The sequence below is a fragment of the Heptranchias perlo genome, chromosome 24 (genome assembly GCF_035084215.1).
Source record: "Heptranchias perlo isolate sHepPer1 chromosome 24, sHepPer1.hap1, whole genome shotgun sequence".
Lineage (NCBI taxonomy): Eukaryota > Metazoa > Chordata > Chondrichthyes > Hexanchiformes > Hexanchidae > Heptranchias > Heptranchias perlo.
The window spans coordinates 5,618,582-5,636,503 of NC_090348.1; the positions used below are offsets into that span (position 1 = coordinate 5,618,582).

Consider the following 17,922-nt stretch of genomic DNA (forward strand, 5'->3'; position numbering starts at 1 on the left):
TTTTTAGTTAAGAGTAATTTGAGCGACCGTCCCAGTCACCTACCCGTGATCTCAGGAGTGAGTTAAGACCACATGGATTGGCATATCCTCGCACCTTTTGTCATAATACTACTACGGCATAACTTGTTTCTCCAGAAAGTGATTCAGACTGCCTGAACTGCAGCAGCACTTGGAGAATTCAATCATTCTGAGAATGAAGACTACCGAAAATGGTAATAAAAGAACTTGCCTTTCATAACCTCAGGATTTCCCAAAGCACTTTACAGCCAATGAAGTACTTTTGAAGTCACTTGTAATGTAGGAAACCTGGCAGCCAATTTGCATAAAGCAAAGTCCCACAAACATTAACGAGATGAATGACCAGATAATCTTTTTAATGATGTTGGTTGAGTGATAAATATTCACCAGGACAACTCCCCTGCTTTTTTACATCCACCTGAGGGGGCAGACAGGGCCTCAGTTCTACATCTCACCTGCAACAGTGCAGCACTCCCACAGTACGGCACTGCAGTGTCAGCCTAGATTTTGTGCTCTAGTCTCTGGGATTTAAAACCACAACCTTCTGACCCAGAGGAGAGATTGTTACTAACTGAGCCACGACTGACCTTGGTAGGTAGTCTCTCTTTTTCCTAGCAATTGGTTTCCTCAGCACAAAGCACTGTCCCTCTTTAGGTCCTGAAATTCCCGAGAGCTTCTGGCACCGTCACCCTTGCCACCACCACTAGTGACTCTCCACAAGTTAAGCCTTACTCTTCCCAGGCACCAGCTGCCCACATTAGCTGCAGCCTGAGGCTGGATACTGCATACAGTAGAGGAGTGCTAGAGTGAACACAAGGCCAGGAGCTCTCTTCCTGGACATCAATGCAGAGCCAGAACAGAAGCTTTACCACATTCACCAGGCGTTTGACCATCTCCCTCCACAATGGCTTCCATTACCTTAGCATTAAAGGAATAGATTCGCAATGGTAAATACTATATGGGAAGGAGAAAGCCTCCGAAAGCTTGTGATTTTCAAATAAAACTGTTGGACTATAACCTGGTGTTGTAAGATTCCTTACATTTGTCCACCCCAGTCCATCACCGGCATCTCCACATCATGCCTTATAGATGAAGACCAAGACAGCCAACAAAGACCACTCAGTCCTTGGTTTATCCCATCTAGAAAGAACCTACATTCCTATCACAGCATACAACTGTTTAAATGATTCCAGGGCTTGTTCCTTCACTATTCTGCTTGGTAGTCCATTCTATGTTCTGATCAATTCTGCCAAGAAGTTCTAAATTCGCCTTCCATTAATCTGAATATCTCCTTCTTTCACTATTTACTCTATCTTCTAGAACTCTAAGGTGGTCACCCTTCAATCAGCACCTAGTACAGCTGAAAAGCCCACATCTCTCCAGTCATCACTCTTAACCCAGACTCCTGGCATAGGGATCAGTCTCAACACCAATCGCTGGGGTTCTCCATTGAGCCTTGTAGAATATAGCCCACCTCCTTTCTAGTTCTAATGCTGCTTTAATTTTTGTATCAAGTTTGTCCTTTTTTGTGTTTTAACATTTAAATTCCATTCAATCCAGTTCCCAGTGGTTAATACCTTAATTTTTCAAAAGTTGTGTGCTTGGGATATCTTTTTCACAAATGTCAGTGGAAGTCTGGAACACACTCCCCCAAAAGACTGTGGATGCTTGGGGGAGGGAACATAGGAACAGGAGTAGGCCATTCAGCCCCTCGTGCCTGCTCCGCCATTTGATAAGATCATGGCTGATCTGTGATCTAACTCCATATCCCTTAATACCTTTGGTTGCCAAAAAGCTATCTATCGCCGATTTAAATTTAGCATGAGCTAGTACCGGAAAGGTTGGTCAGTCAAGTGAAATGGTCAAGCTAGATTTTTGTTAGGTAAAGGCAGATGGTTCAAGCCTCACTTCAGAAACTGGAGCACAAAATCCAGCTGACACACCTTAGTGCGGTACTGAAGGATGCTGCACTGTCTGAGGTACTGTTGTTCGGATGAGATGTTAAACCAAGGCCCGCCTGCCCTCTCAGCTGACATTATTTTGAAGAGCAGGGGGCATTCTCTCAGTGTCCTGGTCAGTATTTATCCCTCAACTGACATCACAGATTATCTAGCCATGTATCTCATTGCTGTTTGTGGGACCTTGCTGTGTTTCCTACGAGTGACTACACTTGTAAAGTTCCTCAGTGGCTGTAAAGGCTTTGGGACATCCTGAGGTCATGAAAGGTGCTACTAAATACAAGTCTTTTCTTTCTTCTCCCTTGTCAAACAATCCTTTAGAAAGAATCTCCCAGATATTAGTAACATTCAAAGTAGCAAAATCATTTCCCACTAGCTAAAGCTTCTCTGGAGAGCTTCACCTTTTCAGAGAAGCTTTAATTAGCAAACAGTTAAAAAGTAAAATGCCCACAGCAATACCAGCAATGTGCTAATTTAAGGATCACACCATGCTGCATGGTAGTAGGAGACAAGCTGTACTGAGAATAGCCACTTGAAAGCATAGAACAAAACAGTTTTAGCAGAGGCAAAGCTATACTGTGCTCTGAAGGATTATCTAGGAGTTAACCAATTTTATTTCAGGACACAAGTTAGAGAGAGGTTACAAGCTTTTCCAAATCGCGATTTTCAATATAAAATGGAGAGCCACTTCAATTTTTTTTTTAAGGCAAACCTATATTGTGTAATGCTGGTTTCAGCTCAAGGTGGAGTATAAACCAGGCCCTTCCAAAAAAGGATCAGTATTGTACAGTATAGATGTGAAGTAAACAGTGACGATATCAATGGCAGAAAGAAAAAGGGACTATTTGCATCTGCACTAACTCTACCCATGTGTTTTTCCCCCTCCCTTCCTCAAATCTTTATCCAACCAAACTCCATATTTTGTATACATCTTGCACCTCCACTACCAGATTTGGAGAAAGAACAAGCCACACTTTGTTCAAAATTCAGTTTTATTCAAGACTATTAGTCTCATTAAGAAAATGATTTTTTTAAAATCAAATACAGTAGACTCTCTCGAATGGTGTCTTTGGGACCGTACAGAAAGCTTTTAATGAAAGTGGTGGGTTTCTATAAATGGAGCTATAAACCAATAGTGAGGGCACTGTACTTAAATGAAGTAATATTGAATACTCAAATACAGAAGGCTGTGACTGGATAAGGCAGGATCATTCTCAAGTCTTTAAGCTATTACTTTCAATCTCAATATTGTATTTTAACCACATACTTAAAAAAAGAATTCCTCATTGATTATGGTGAGTCAGAGGCAACTGAGCAGGGGTTTAAAAAGGTAGAATGGAACATACTTCACATAAGACTGAGTGCTACAACTATTTAAGAGGTCTACAAATCCTTTAACCTTTGAGGAACACCTCCAAATGCAGCACGGTGAAGTGTGCTCTTGCACACTGGCTATGGGCAGAGATGTACGGTGGTCCTTTACTCAACTAGAAACTGGTTGAAACTGTCCACACATTTCACGTGGGACCCTGTAGTCAGCAGTGTGACAAGCCAGTTAGGGCTGGATTCTGACCCTCACGTAAAAGCTCAACACAAACCCACAGCATCATCCAATTGCTTCTCAAGAAAAAAAAATGGCAAACAGTCTTTATAATGGCCATTTTAAAACATGAGAAAAAATAAATTGCTCCCAAATCCTGCTCAGCCACCTTATACCTTCCCAGTCTAATGGGCAGTCACAGAACTAGAGTCCCCCAGAGTGTCACAAATTTAAAAACAGACCAACTCCTCCAATCAGCAAGGTACAAATATATAATCAAATAGAAACTTGCACACAAAACATGTGAAACAAAACTGATTCAGGCAACAGACACATGAAAGGGAATTGATTTTTAAAGTGTTTAAAACACCAAAATTTCGGTGGGGGGGGGTGGGGGGAGGGAAAGACAGCTCAATTTTGCACAGGCAATATTAAGGAGATACCGTTCAGCTTTTGCAAGCATCCAGGACAGCAGTAGTTTTATAGAGGGAGTCTGGTATATTTGTAACCCCCAGCTGTACTTCAGCTACAGAATTAAGAGGTGCAATTTGGGACAACTTGGGTATGGGAGGTCTGGTGAGATGGAAAGAGAGTGAACCAAAAAGATTAATTCATTCAGAGAAAAAAAAGGATAAATGAAAAGGAACTAGGCAGAGAGAAAATGGTGGAAAAAGTAGAAAAGCTACAAATTTAGTACAAAAACCAAATTGGCAGCTGTTCTAATTGGTAACAGAATTTGAGAGTTTTAGATTACTGAACAACATGTGGGGAGGGAGATATTTATATTTAGCAACTGCAGGTCAGTGAAACTGAGATGAAAGCATATTGCTGCATCAGATCAGTTTTAAATCAGGAATACAAGCACATTTTAATTAACAGCACAGAATCAAAGTGATCAACTTTGAAAAAAAGGCTTCCATCAGTTATCCAAATAATTCAAAAGGGGCAATTCATTTTTCAAGATTTACATTTTGAAATCAAGTGTTGAGCAATCGGACTTTCTAATAGAATGTCTCGTGTTCATTTTAAATATTCCTCAATTTAATTTAAATGGAAAACAATCAGATACCACATTACCATTGTAAAACACCAATGTAGAAAGTCATTTTCACATCTGTGGCATGCTATGCATGGTAAAATTGAAACAGGATTAAATAGACCCTTCTATATAATGCAATCTTAAAACTTTTAGCAGCCTGCAAGGCATGTCTAACAAAATAATGCTAACATAAATCAATGTATGGCTTTGGTTTTCAACACTATTTTACATCATAAAAAGTTTCATATCAACACTGCAAGTATTCATGCAAAAGTATTTATACATATACAATCTAAACTAGACCATTCTGCTTTTGAAAGCAGGATGCAATTTCCTAATTGACTGCACATGAGCAGAAAGGCCACATGTGAATGTCCATTTCATCTGCGGTCAGATGACATCCCTGAAGTTTGGGAAGAGGTCACATACAAGGTAGCTGTGTCATCCGAAAGTGTGGAGACCACGGAGTTTCCATTCGTGCTCGAGCTGCCCAGTTTCAGCTTTTGCAAGTACTCAGCATGTACCGGTTTATGACGCTGCAAAGCCTTAATAGCATCTTCAACTTTAAACCATTCCCTTTTCCTTCCTGTAGGAGCAAAAACAAACAGTGTCGATTCAACTTCTTTTGCTAATGATATTGACCATAAGAGACACCATTTGGTGCCAGGCAGATTAATCCATGTAGACACTCCAGCTATCAAGTGGATTTAAAAAAAAAACTGAACACCAAACATCTTCCCACACAAGAATTGAGGGCCTACTGTGCACACCTGCCAAGCTTAATCACGGTCACAGTGCATGCCACAAATGGCAATACACGAAGTAGGATATGGTAACACTGGTTATGAAGGTAGACTTCAAAAAGGAGCATAACCAAGACCTGTAGTCAACGGTGACTAAATAAGTTAGATTCTGTTTTCATTATCTGGGTTTCTGGAGTATTAACTGTCTTGGAGATCACATTCCATTACTTTGCCTATTTCTCTCCTCCCCCCCACCCCAACTATGAAAACCACAAATTAGTGGCCTTCTGTATGTCACACTCAAATGAAATGGTAAATTAAACAGTTATAGAGTTTTCTATTCTTGTTACGCAGATCCAACTTCCATCAGAAGAGCCCACTGTCCCTTGGGTCAAGGGGATTTAAAAGTGAAATATCAAAATAGTAACCCGTTTTTAAAAAGTGGACATGTCTAGAATGATAATCCTCTTCCCAGCCTCCAGAATCTGCTGGTTCATTCATAGCCTCAGACAGGCTCCTGGTTCCTCCCTCAGAAGGCCACAACAATGCTTGAGGCAGCAGTGATAAAGACTCAGTAAAGAGAGAGACCAGCAAACACTGAAACAGGACATTAAAATAGAAACTGACAAAAGAGAGCACTAACTGTTAACACACCACTAATCCATAAGAGGTCAGAATGAGAATAATGGATCAACAGAGAAAGTCTTTGTGCCGGTTGAAGTTTAAGGAATGACTATACATAGATGTCAAAAATCTGTACCTCAATTCCATTTACCCACCTTTGCTCCATACCCTTACTGAACAAAATCTATTTATCTCCATCTTGAAAGCTCCAATTATCCCAGCATCCACAGCCTTTTGGGGGACAGGACCAGATTTCTACTACCCTTGAGAAAGAGTGCCTCCTGATTTCCCTCCTAGTTTTAATTTTCAGATTATATCCCTTTGTCTTTGATTTCCCCCATTACAGGAAATGTTTTGTCTGTATCTACCTCATTGAATCCTTTAAATATCAGAGATCACCCCTCAATGTTCTAAACTCAAGGGAATACAAGCCAAGTTTATGCAACCGGTCCTCAATTTAACCCTTTCAACCCCAGTATCATTCTGGTGAATCTGTGCTGCACCCCCTTCCGAGGCCAATATATCCTTCCTGAGTTGCGGTGCCCAAAACTGAACACATTTCTCTGGACAGGGTCTGACCAACACTCTGTACAACTGAAGCATAACTTCCTCCCCTTTGTAATCCAACCCTCTTGAGATAAAGACCAACTTTCCTTTGTGTCTTGTTTTAACCTGGTCATAAAGGAACAACTAGCTATGGTCAGAATTTTGTCCCAAGCTGAACTAGGTACAAAGATTAAGAATGTCACTGGTCACATGCAGAGCTTGAGGGAAAGAGCCAAGCTCTCACTAGGGAAGGAACTCAACACTTCCTTCCCCTCCCCCCCCCACACCGCAAGAACAGGGCACGGAGTTAAAATATTGTTTGTGCCACACTTGTGCCCTGTGCCATTTTAACAGGTACATTTTGGGCAGCAGAAGCCCATTAAAATGCAAAAGTTGGGGTCCGATGACATTATTCAGGCACCGATGCAGTTTTAATGCACGTTCAGTGCCAGCCTCACCAGGGAAGCTGGCACTACAAGATCTTATAAATGTGTTCCAGCCTGTGAAGGAAGCTGCGAGTGTAGCTCCAACCAGCTCAGTATGTTTGTCTCGAGACAATCAAAGCAATAGCTCCACCTGGTTACCGGACATCCCAGGAACCAATGTCCAGAGACACTTGGCTGCAACAGTCTCAAGGAATTTCTCAAGAATGGTTGGTACAATGAACCCCAAAACTTGCATATAGCACTAACTAAACCCTGTGCTTCCAACCACTCTTCCACCCCATGTGTCTGCTGGGAGATTTCAACACACACCAAAAATTAGAAGTTATTACAGCAGAACTTCCACGGTGCAGTGTGACCCATTCCATTTAAGGCAGGGACAACTCATTTTATTCTTTAACTCGTGATCCAAAAGATCAACGGTTTCACTCCCTCCACTTTTACTATCGCTGCTAAATCCATATTATACCAACACCTGTTTGAAACTGGAGCCCTATCAAAATCGAAATGTAACTGGAACTTTTGATTCACAAGGAAGCCCAATCTCCCCAAGAATTTCAGGACCCAATTCCCACTGTAGACTAGAATCTAACCAAAGCCAAATTGGAGTGCCTTTATTGAATCAACTTCTAAGTTGAGTCTCAAGCATTTTCTACAGGGTGCTCAAATTTCAATGAAGACTAATCCTCGAGGTCCATACATTGCTAGTCTCCTGGGTACACTAACCAAATTATCTGCACTAATTTTTGTATTTTGAACTCTTCCCTTGTATGGAGGGGTGTTAAATCCCCAAGTCCAGAATGGGTTTGAATCCCATCATTCTGGAGACAACAAAGCAGTGAGTTTAAGCTAAACAGTACCTTTATGACCTGGGAAAATAGAAGTAAGTGCACCTCACAGGCAGAAAGTTCCTTTAAATGAGAACTAGCCCAAAAGGGTGACTCCCTTGAATGTCAGGGGACAGAGAGGAAGGTGGAAGACCACAAGACAAAGCATAAATTTCCCATCTGATAAGATGGTTCAATTCATCTGAAAACCATTAGATATGGTTCATTAGTATCAGGGATAATGTTGCCTGTGCTTTCAACATTATAGCTGAACAGGGGCCTTGATCTCCATCTGGATTTTGTGAATTCTGAAAGTTCTGGCCACTTCAAAAAGGGACTGCTTTAAAATCATGTGGTGACTTAGAAGCTATGGCTAAAACAACTTAAGCTTTGATGGTTTTTGAAACCTTCCAAAAAAAGTCTAATTTCATAGAGGTTTCAAAATGCAGAGTCTCCAAAAGTTATGCCAGCAGATAAACATGTAGGACTTGAGCAACAGCAAGGCTAATCTGAGCAGCTTGTGTATGTATATATTTAATCACAATGGATGGGATAAGGTGCAAGTGTTATTTGAAGAACACAACTTTTCTGCATGTGCTGATGGAAGACTAAAGAATTTAGAATTATTTTACTCGAAGTCCCAGCAAGAACTCAGCAATTGCCGTATTTAAAAAAGTGTCTATTGCATCTCCCACATCAAACATTGTAGAGCTGAAAATGCAGCCTCAAAAACACTATGGTTGTAATCAGCAAAATGAGGAAAAACCACTTTAACTGATCAAATAAACCTACCTCATTAGCAACTTGATGACATCAAACCCCCACAAGGAAATGCGTCACACATAATGAATTACTTTTGAAGCAACACCATTGGCCCATTTATACTACCCTCCCAAAACACCCACTGATGCACAGCAGGAAACCAGGGACTACTTTATACCCTTCAAAAGAACACTTGCCTAGTCATTAGAGGAGTTATTATTAAAATGCTTGCACACCTTCAGACCTTGAACAATGCAGGATTTCAAGCAGAAAGAATGTCAGTAATTTCAGCAAAATAGGCACCCATAGTTGTGAAAACTTTAATTAGTTTGCACAAAAATTTCAGTCCAATTCACCCTGCATAATCTAATTGTGGGGTTGTATGCTTTATTGAAAATGTTGAATCAGATGTAGCAAGTTTTTGAGGAGCAACTAGTTTATATAGTTTATGAATCTTAAAAAAGGGAGAAATGCTGACTCTAGGAAGTACTACTTACTTGTTCACAAGTGTCTGCATCAGGCACTCCTTGGCAGGTGTGGTTTGGGTTAGATTCAGGCTAAAGTTCCTTAACCGAACCTCAAGAGTGCCCATCACCGCATCAGTGAGACTATCACTTCACATACAGGTAGCCTTTAAAAACTCCTCAGATTGGCGCCAAATTATGGGTAATACTGCAGTGTAGTTTTCTGCTGAAGTGAAACTGTGTGGTGGTTTAAGACTATAAGGTCTAATTACAGTTGGGGACAGACGTTTCTTAGGCATGTAAACGCCCAAGAAAAAACAGCTCCCTTTTGTTTTTCAAATCAGCCCAGTACAATCATCAAAATTTCTGCTAGTTCCAACAAGGTTTTCTCCCCCCCAGATTGTGCTGGATTGAAATTTGTGCGCTAGGATGGCATTATTTCTCCCCCACCCCTCCAAAACAGTAGGGGCCAGATTGCCTGGGTTTTAATTAAATAAGGATTCAATTTTTCCCAGCAGATTGGAAAACCACAAATGTAACACCCCTATTCAAGAAGGGAGTGAGACAGAAAGCAGGTAACTATAGACCAGTTAGCCTAACATGTCACTGGGAAAATGCTAGAATCCATTAAGGAAGTAGTAACAGGACATTTGGAGACTCATAAAACCATGTTGACTGTCCTTGATTGTATTATGAAGGGGAAATCATGTCTGACAAATTTATTAGAGTTCTTTGAGAAAGTAACAGGCAGGGTGGATAAGGGGGAACCAATGGATGCAGTATATTTGGATTTCCAAAAGGCATTCGATAAGGCGCCACATAAAAGATTACTGCACAAGATAAGAGCTCATGGTGTTGGAAGTAATATACTGGCATGGATAGAGGATTGGCTAACTAACAGAAAACAAAGTCAGGATAAAAGGGTTATTTTCAAAATGGCAATCTGTAACTAGTGGGGTGCTGCAGGGATCAGTGCTGGGGCCTCAACTATTTACAATATATATCAAAGACTTGGATGAAGGAACAGAGAGTCTTGTGGCCAAATTTGCTGATGATGCAAAGATAGGTGGAAAAGCAAGTTGCGATGAGGACAGTGTCTGCAAAAGGAATATTGACAGGTTAAGCAAATGGGCAAAAATTTGGCAGCTGGAATATAATGTGGGAAAATGTGAAGTCATCCACTCTGGGAGGAAAAACAAAAAAGCAAAATATTATTTGAATGGAGAAATACTACAAAATGCTGTGGTACAGAGGGATCTGGGTGTCCTCATACATGAAACACAAAGTCAACACACACGTGCAGCAGGTAATCCGGAAGGCAAATGGAATATTGGCCTTTATTTCTAGGGGAATGGAGTATAAAAGTAGGGAAGTCATGCTACAACTGTACAGGGTGCTGGTGAGACCACACCTGGAGTACTGCGTACAGTTCTGGTGCCCTTATTTAAGGAAGGACATACTTGCTTTGGAGGCAGTTCAGAGACGGTTCACTAGGTTAATTCCAGGTATGGAAGGGTTGTCTTATGAGGAAAGATTGAACAGGTTGGGTCTGTACTCATTAGTATTTAGAAGTATGTGAGGAGATCTTATTGAAACATACAAGATTCTGAGGGGACTCGATAGGGTAGATGCTGAGAGGATGTTACCCCTCATGGGGAATCTAAAACTATGGGGCACAGTTTCAGAATAAGGGGTCGCTCATTTAAGACTGAAATGAGGAGGAATTTCTTCTCCCAGGGGGTAGTGAATCTTTGGAATTCTTTACCCCAAAAAGCTGTGGAGGCTGAGTCATTGAATACATTCAAAGCTGAATTAGACAAATTTTTAATCAGCAAGGGAGTCAAAGGATATGGGGAAAAGGTGGGAAAATGGAGTTGAGGTAAAAATCAGATCAGCCATGATCTCATTGAATGGCCTACTCCTATCTCTTATGGTCTAAGGCTCTCCACCTATTTTAGCAAACACCGCACTTAAAGTCCAGGCTTATAGCACCACCAGCTTTAAGTCACAATGATAGATGCATTACAGTTGTGAAATTCATTAATGCCCACTTTGGGGCAGTTTTCTTTGGGGCTTTGTTATGTACTAAACTTATTGGTGGTACGACCACTCAATCGGGATGACGGATAACTGATTTACTGCCTGTTGCATTAACAGTAATTGTGAAAATATTTTACACTTACCAATGTTAACTGAATCCTCCCAATCTTCCAGAATTTCTGTCACTACAAGAACATAGACGTATGTTCTGTGCTTTCGGTCTCGATTCTATTGGAGAAAAAATATGTTCAAAGGAGCAAAAATATAATTTCTACAAATGTTTATATCACATACTTTGTCAATGGTCCTCAGCATAACTGTGAGCCATGTCTCTATCTCCATTTGCTGTATGGGAATCTTGAGTATCGATACACATTCAATGATCATGTTGCACCATTCCCAAGAGTGGACCTTGATCAGAACAATGCTCAGGACGATGGCTCTCAAAAAAAGGGGTTAGGGAAGAGTGAGGGGAACTATTTATATTTTGCAGTTTTATTTATGCATCCTTATTTTTCAATTTTATATGCCTCATTGGCAGATCTACCACATGGCCAACATTAACTCCAAGAACCAGGCCAAGCCAACCTGCCAAATTATGAGCAATAAGTTCACCAAAAGCAGGTAATAACTTGGTTTTGTTGTGCAAATGGATGCTATGAATGTTAGTTTTCTACTTGAGGTAGTTTTAAAACATTATGAAACTACACCTCTTTCACAGCTTTAATGTTAAAGCTGAGAATGAAGAGACTCAAAAGTGGATTGATGAGAATGGGATGAATAGGGTCATAGCCTGGGTACATTGGAGGCAAAAGTAGTAGGGAAGCACGAAACTGGTACAGTAGTCTTGAACTATCCCAAAGGAACAAAGGGGCTGTGTTGGATCAATAAACAGTCCTGCACAGCTAAAAGGCTAAAAAAAAAAGCTAAAGCTAGCTTGAGAATCAATAGTTGACAAATAGAAAGAACGAGGTAAGGAGAGCTTAGAGGGAGTATAGAAAAAAAATTCAGCCATAACAAAGGACGACAGCAATTTTTTTTTCTATAAAAATTAGGGAAAAAAATTGAGGGGGTGCAGTCACTCAAAAATGAGCATAGTGAGGTCATTACTGTAGATAATAAAATGGTAGATCTGTTTAAAGAATACTCCAGTATTTAAAGAGTGACGTGTTCAAAGCCTTCTGGCTGAGGGAGGACAAGTATGAATAGGTAAACTGTTCGCATAGGCCAAGAGCACTACAACTTTAGATATCTCCAGGATCAGATGGTACATATCCCAAAATACTAACCATTAGTGTGATGTAGCAGAGGGACTAAATGTAATTTTTCAAAATTTGACAGAGGTTATGCTAAAGGAAGAAAAAGGAAAATGAAAGCAACAGTAGGAAACTTACTAGAGACCATAGCTAGAAAGAAAATAAAACTCAAGTGCATAGACTTGAGATATTCAACAAGGACTCAAAGGGTAGGGTGTTTGACTAACAATAGAATTTTTTGAAAGAACAATGTCAACTGTAAATGCATTGGGGGTGGGGTGAGAGAGAAAGAAAGAAATAAAATAAATAAATGAGAATGAGAGAGAGAGAGAGAGAGAGAGAGAGCGAGAGAGAGTTTACACAGACTTATAGAAGCAAAGGGCTGTGGTGATTGGATATTTCTCAGAATGGCAGGCAGATATACAGAAATAAATAATCTGGACTTAGACAGAAAGGGGATGGATATCAAAGTTTGCTGATGATACCAAATTGGGAGTAGCAGCAACCGACAAGGACTAAAGCAGGAGACAACAAAGACATTGTTTAGGAGAATGGGCAGTAAGCAGATGTGGTTTAATACGGACAAATGTGAAAACATTTTGGGAATAAAGATTGGAAATATATCTTGAATGATTAATTTCTCAATGCAGTGGAGGAACAGGAATCTAAGGTGTGCCAGTACATAAATTCATAAAAGTGGGTGAAGAGGGAAAAAAAACTATTAAGAGGACAAATAGGGTTATATCAAGGAGAATCGTACACAGACGACAGCAAAAATGATGGCTAGGCCACATCTAGAATACAGTGTGCAGTTCTGGTTCTTCACTATAGGAGGGCTATAATTGCTAATTTACCAAAATGATGCCAGGGATGAGGTGCCTGAGTTAGAAAAAGGCTAAAGCAACTAGGGCTGTGTTCTCAAACTGAAAATTGAGTTGGGATTTAATAAAGTTGTTCAAAATAATAGACAAGGTAAACATTGAATTTCCTACCAGTGGAGATTATTTAAGGCACAAGGCCATGTTCTCAAACACTTTTGAACTGTGACATTAGAAAATGGGATGCTTTGCTACAGTGATAAATGTTCAGGTAAAGTTTTAACAGAAAATTTATGAATTCATTCAAAAGCAACAAACTCACCTCAAATATCCCCAGTAATCTTCCCAACTTCCCTTTCACACCAGCCTGCACATAAAAGATGAATAATCCACATCATAGGTTCTCCAAAAAAACATTTCATTTAAGATGGGCATCAATCTTCATTGGTTTGCATAGAGTGGTACCAGACAAATTTAGGCTTAGAAAAGCATTGCATTTGGGTTTTAGATAATTAGCACAATCCAGGCTTCACCAGCAGCTTGGTTAGTGTAGTCACATTCAATTCCTGGTATGTGTTGATTTAGCCGACTTCAGGTGGGGTGGCAGTGGTTACACCAGAAACTAGCCTCAGTGCTCATGTTAGGGAGGAGAAATGGGCAGGGTTCCTCGATCAATATCCTGGTGATCCTTGCTGCAAGTGTGGATATTGGACAGGGACAGGGTAATGCTCACCATCACCTAGTTTAGTCAAGTAGAACATCAAGGAGCAAATCTTGATGGCAACTCAGTGCTGCAGAGAGTCACTGCTGGGCCCTCTGGGATCTAACAACCATCTCAAATATCACATCAAAATAGTTAATTTTTAGGCAATGGAGGAAACAATGGCCTCAAAAATTACACTACCAGCATGTACCAGATTTGACCTTTTGTAGCTTTCCGACCCTAACCAGTACGAGTAAAGTATCATCTTGGCCCACACCCCCTCAAATGGGAGGTCCAAGTCTGCACGATATGCTTAACATGGATACCTTTTCACAAATCTTTGCGAGGCAATTCAGGAAGTTGATGCTTTGCAACAGTAGATAGCAGACACCTTCAATAGTGGCTCACATTTTTTTTACAATTTGCATCCCAGCTGCAATTGCACCTGACCTGATACTAAACAGTCAGGTGAGGCAAGACACTGGTTTCAACTCTTCCTCCTCCCACCGCCACCCCCCCCTTCCCAAAAAACCAGGGCATCTATAGAATACTAACTTCATTTACTACCGACTGACTTCTTAAACTCCCAGTCTTTATGAACACCAGACAGCTGGATAGTACGTGAAAGTTGATTTTGGAAAATTTTCAAGAGGGAAAAGACCATTTAAATTGCTTGAACCAGTCACACTGATGGGGTCCACAGCCAAACGCGGATTACAACATGGCACCAATGCTTCTGTGAAGCGCCTTCGGATGTTTTACTACGTTAAAGTCGCTATATAAATGGAAGTTGTTGGTTTAGAGCAAAATGCAATGCCAATTCCACTGCAAGATTTTTTTAAAAAATTCAAGCAAGAAAGTCACATTCAATTACAAGTGGCGCTTAAATTCCCCCATCGCTGAAACAGAACGCAAAACATCTCAGCCAACAATCAGCTATCAATAGGTTCTATAATTAGTTGCTAAACTCCCTAATGTTACGTGCAGATTAATGGCTGGTGTGGAAGACCAAAGGGAATATACATCTGACCAATTCCCCGAACAATCCTAAAAAGGATAGGAACGTTCTGTGCATTGAATCACAGGAAGAGACCCATATGCCAACAATTCTTGGCACAGTATGCTTGATCACCACCCCATCCACTGGATTAAACATCCACGCCCTTCACCATGAGCACACCGTGGCTGCAATATCTACAGAATGCACTGCAGCAACTCGCCAAGGCTTCTTCAACAGCACCTCCACCACCTAGAAGGACAAGGGCAGTAGGTGAATGGGAACAGCGCCACCTCCATGTCACACACCACACTGATTTGGACATATTTCACCTTTCCTTCATCACAGACAATATCCTGGAACTTCCTACCTAACAGCACTGTGGGAGTACCTTCACCACACAGACTGCAGCAGTTCAAGGAGGTGGCTCACCACTTTCTCAAGGGCAACTAGGGATGGGCAATAAATGCCGGCCTTGCCAGTGACGCCCACATCCAGAGAATGAATAGAAAGAAAATTACAAGCAATGACTAGGACTGAGCATGGTGCTACATATTTGATGGGGAAGTGGTTATCTTTGTTATTTTATTCAGAGTAAACATGCACATCTATAGTCTTTAACTTGAAGTTTCATTCAAAGCATTTTGTGCAAGATGCATAACCTTCTAATAAATGGCTTCTGTGGCAGTTTTCAAATAGCTTCAATACACAATGCAATAAAATCCAGAGTAGATGTCAGGTCCAGGCTGGTTCTGTGTCCTACAAACAGCTCAGTCGGCCACCACCTTAACAGTGGTGGTTGTTTTTTTTTTTAAGAATGGTACCTCTTGGGTTTGCTCTCCCCAGAGTAAAATTACAGACCTGTTACTTATGCAGCTCAAATGTTATGTCAACTGAACACCTGATTATCAAAATACACACACTATTGTGTCAACATGTTTGCAATATATACGGAGGTTTATATTTTTGTTGCACTACATTTTTTGTTTTGATATAAGTAACTATCCCGGGTATACCAACGGGTTACTCACCTACTCTCGTCCCCGTTTTACCACCCCTCGCATCTTCATTCCATCATAATCCTCCCAGAATTCAGGATTCAATTTCTAATCAATTATACAGCAACAATCCAGCTACTTTTCCAGTTTGCTTTACACCAACTTGTGATCAAGCCAGGTACAAATTGCTTTACTAGTGTTAATCTGCATCGCTATCCGGATGAAAATTGGCAAGCTAATTCTGAAACCACAGCTCAAGATTTATAGTGGCTTAAACAGGAAGCATCATTTAGTGATGAGTCAAAGGCAGTTCGCAACAGTTATATTGAGCTAAACTCCATTGATAAGAGGAAGGAGCTGAATGATTATTTTGTAAGTGATCAATTGGAGCCAAGCAAACTGCACTTTTTTGTAATTAAAGTTTTAGAAACCTACTGGTGTAATGTTGAAATTTCACATTCTGGTCACTAAACAGCTAAAATGTACGATCACTACCAGTCTGAAGCTGGGGCCAAAGCATTTTAGGTGCAGGCAAGAGGCTTTGGGCTTGGTAAGTGTTTGGGGGGGGGGGGGGGGGGGGGGGGGGGGGAAGAAAGGTTTAAATTTACACTAAACCTGCCACCCATAGCCAGTAAAGTACCATACTGGGTGGAACCAGGAGAAGCTGTTTCCAGTCCACTTTTCTAAATCTCTTAGCTTAGTAAAATTGGCCTTTCCCCAATTGAGAACTTTTACTCCTGTTCTATCTTTGTCCTTTTCCATAACTATGCTACAACTAGCTGAATTATGATCACTACCACCAAAATGTTCTCACTGATACTCCTTCCACCTGCCCAGCCTCATTTCCTAAAACTAAATCCAGAACTGTCTCCTCTCATTGTGCTTGCTACATACTGGCTAAAAAAAGTTCTCCTGAATGCAATTTAAGAATTTTGCACCCTCCATACCCTTCACAATGTCCCAGTTAATATTAGGGTTGTTGAAATCCCCTATTACTGCCCTACTGTTTTTGCACTTGAGATTTGCCCACTACGTATTTGCTCTTCTATCTCCCTCTGACTGTTTGGGGCTCTACAGTACACTCCCAGTAGTGTGACTGCCCCTTTTTGTTCCTTAGCTCAACCCATATGGCCTCATTTGATGATCCTTCCAACAGATCATCCTTCCTCACTGCTGTAATTGTTTCTGTCACCAAAATTGCCACCCTCCCCCCTCCTTTTTTATCCCCTTCTCTATCTAGTCTGAAAACCCTGAAACCAGGAACGTTGAGCTGCCCCTTTTTAAGCCATGTTTCTGTAATAGCTAAGATATCATACTGCCACGTGTCTGTGCCCTCAGCTCATCTGCTTTATTCACTATACTCCTTGCATTGAGGTATATACCATAAGCACTGCCAAACTCCCTTGCTGTATTTTCTAATCTTGGTTTCCTCGGTCTTCCCAAGTCACTCAATAATTTTCTGCCTTCTATATTCAGTTCTTATTCTGTCCCATCTGAATCTACCCATCAATTTCCACAGCCTTGAAAACTTTTAAACTTTGTCAAACCAAAAAAAAAAAAAATTAACTCTAAGTTGCTCTCTTAAAAATCACCATTCTTGGCGACTTCAATTTCAACAACGGCTTCCCTTCTCTTACTGATCAGGTTAGCACTGATGTTCCTTTCCTTGCTATCCTGGCCGGCCTTAAATGACTAGGTCAGTCAGCCTACCCACATCCTAGATAGGCCCTGCAATTCAGTCATTCTACATCTTTTCCTCACCTGCAATCCGAATTTACAGTGCACTGGTGAGCTCTTCTGACCACCACAAGTGTCTGCCTCAAGAACTCTACAAACTGCATTCTATAAACCAATTCCATCTGGCATTATAAAATCAGCCCTCAAGGAGGTCTGAGAATTCTTTGTTGCTTTGCCCCAGCCCATCTGCTTTTTTTAAAAAAAAAAGCTTGACTTTTTCTGTGCCCTCTCGTGCAGAGTACAATTGTGCATTCTCACCTGAGTCAAAAGGTTGTGGGTTCAAGTCCCACTCCAGAAACTTAGCACATAATTTAGTCTGACAATCCAATGCAGTACTGAGGGAGTGCTGTACTGCAGTCTTCCAGATGCCCTCTCGGGTGGACGTAAAAGACCCCATGGCATTATTTCA

General features: G+C 40.8%; 1 protein-coding gene across 1 annotated transcript in view; it reads right to left on the reverse strand.

The window, feature by feature from the left end:
* Positions 1 to 2,950: 2,950 nt before the first annotated feature.
* The window catches only part of LOC137341529 (diphosphoinositol polyphosphate phosphohydrolase 2-like), a 55,690-nt gene continuing 40,718 nt past the window's right edge, over positions 2,951 to 17,922 (reverse strand). The window contains exons 3-5 of the mRNA XM_068004665.1: positions 13,401 to 13,445; positions 11,148 to 11,232; positions 2,951 to 5,141 (exon numbers count right to left, since the gene is read on the reverse strand). Of these exons, the coding sequence (XP_067860766.1) occupies positions 4,936 to 5,141; positions 11,148 to 11,232; positions 13,401 to 13,445 (336 nt within the window). The 3' untranslated portion in view covers positions 2,951 to 4,935. The remainder of the gene's footprint in view (positions 5,142 to 11,147; positions 11,233 to 13,400; positions 13,446 to 17,922) is intronic.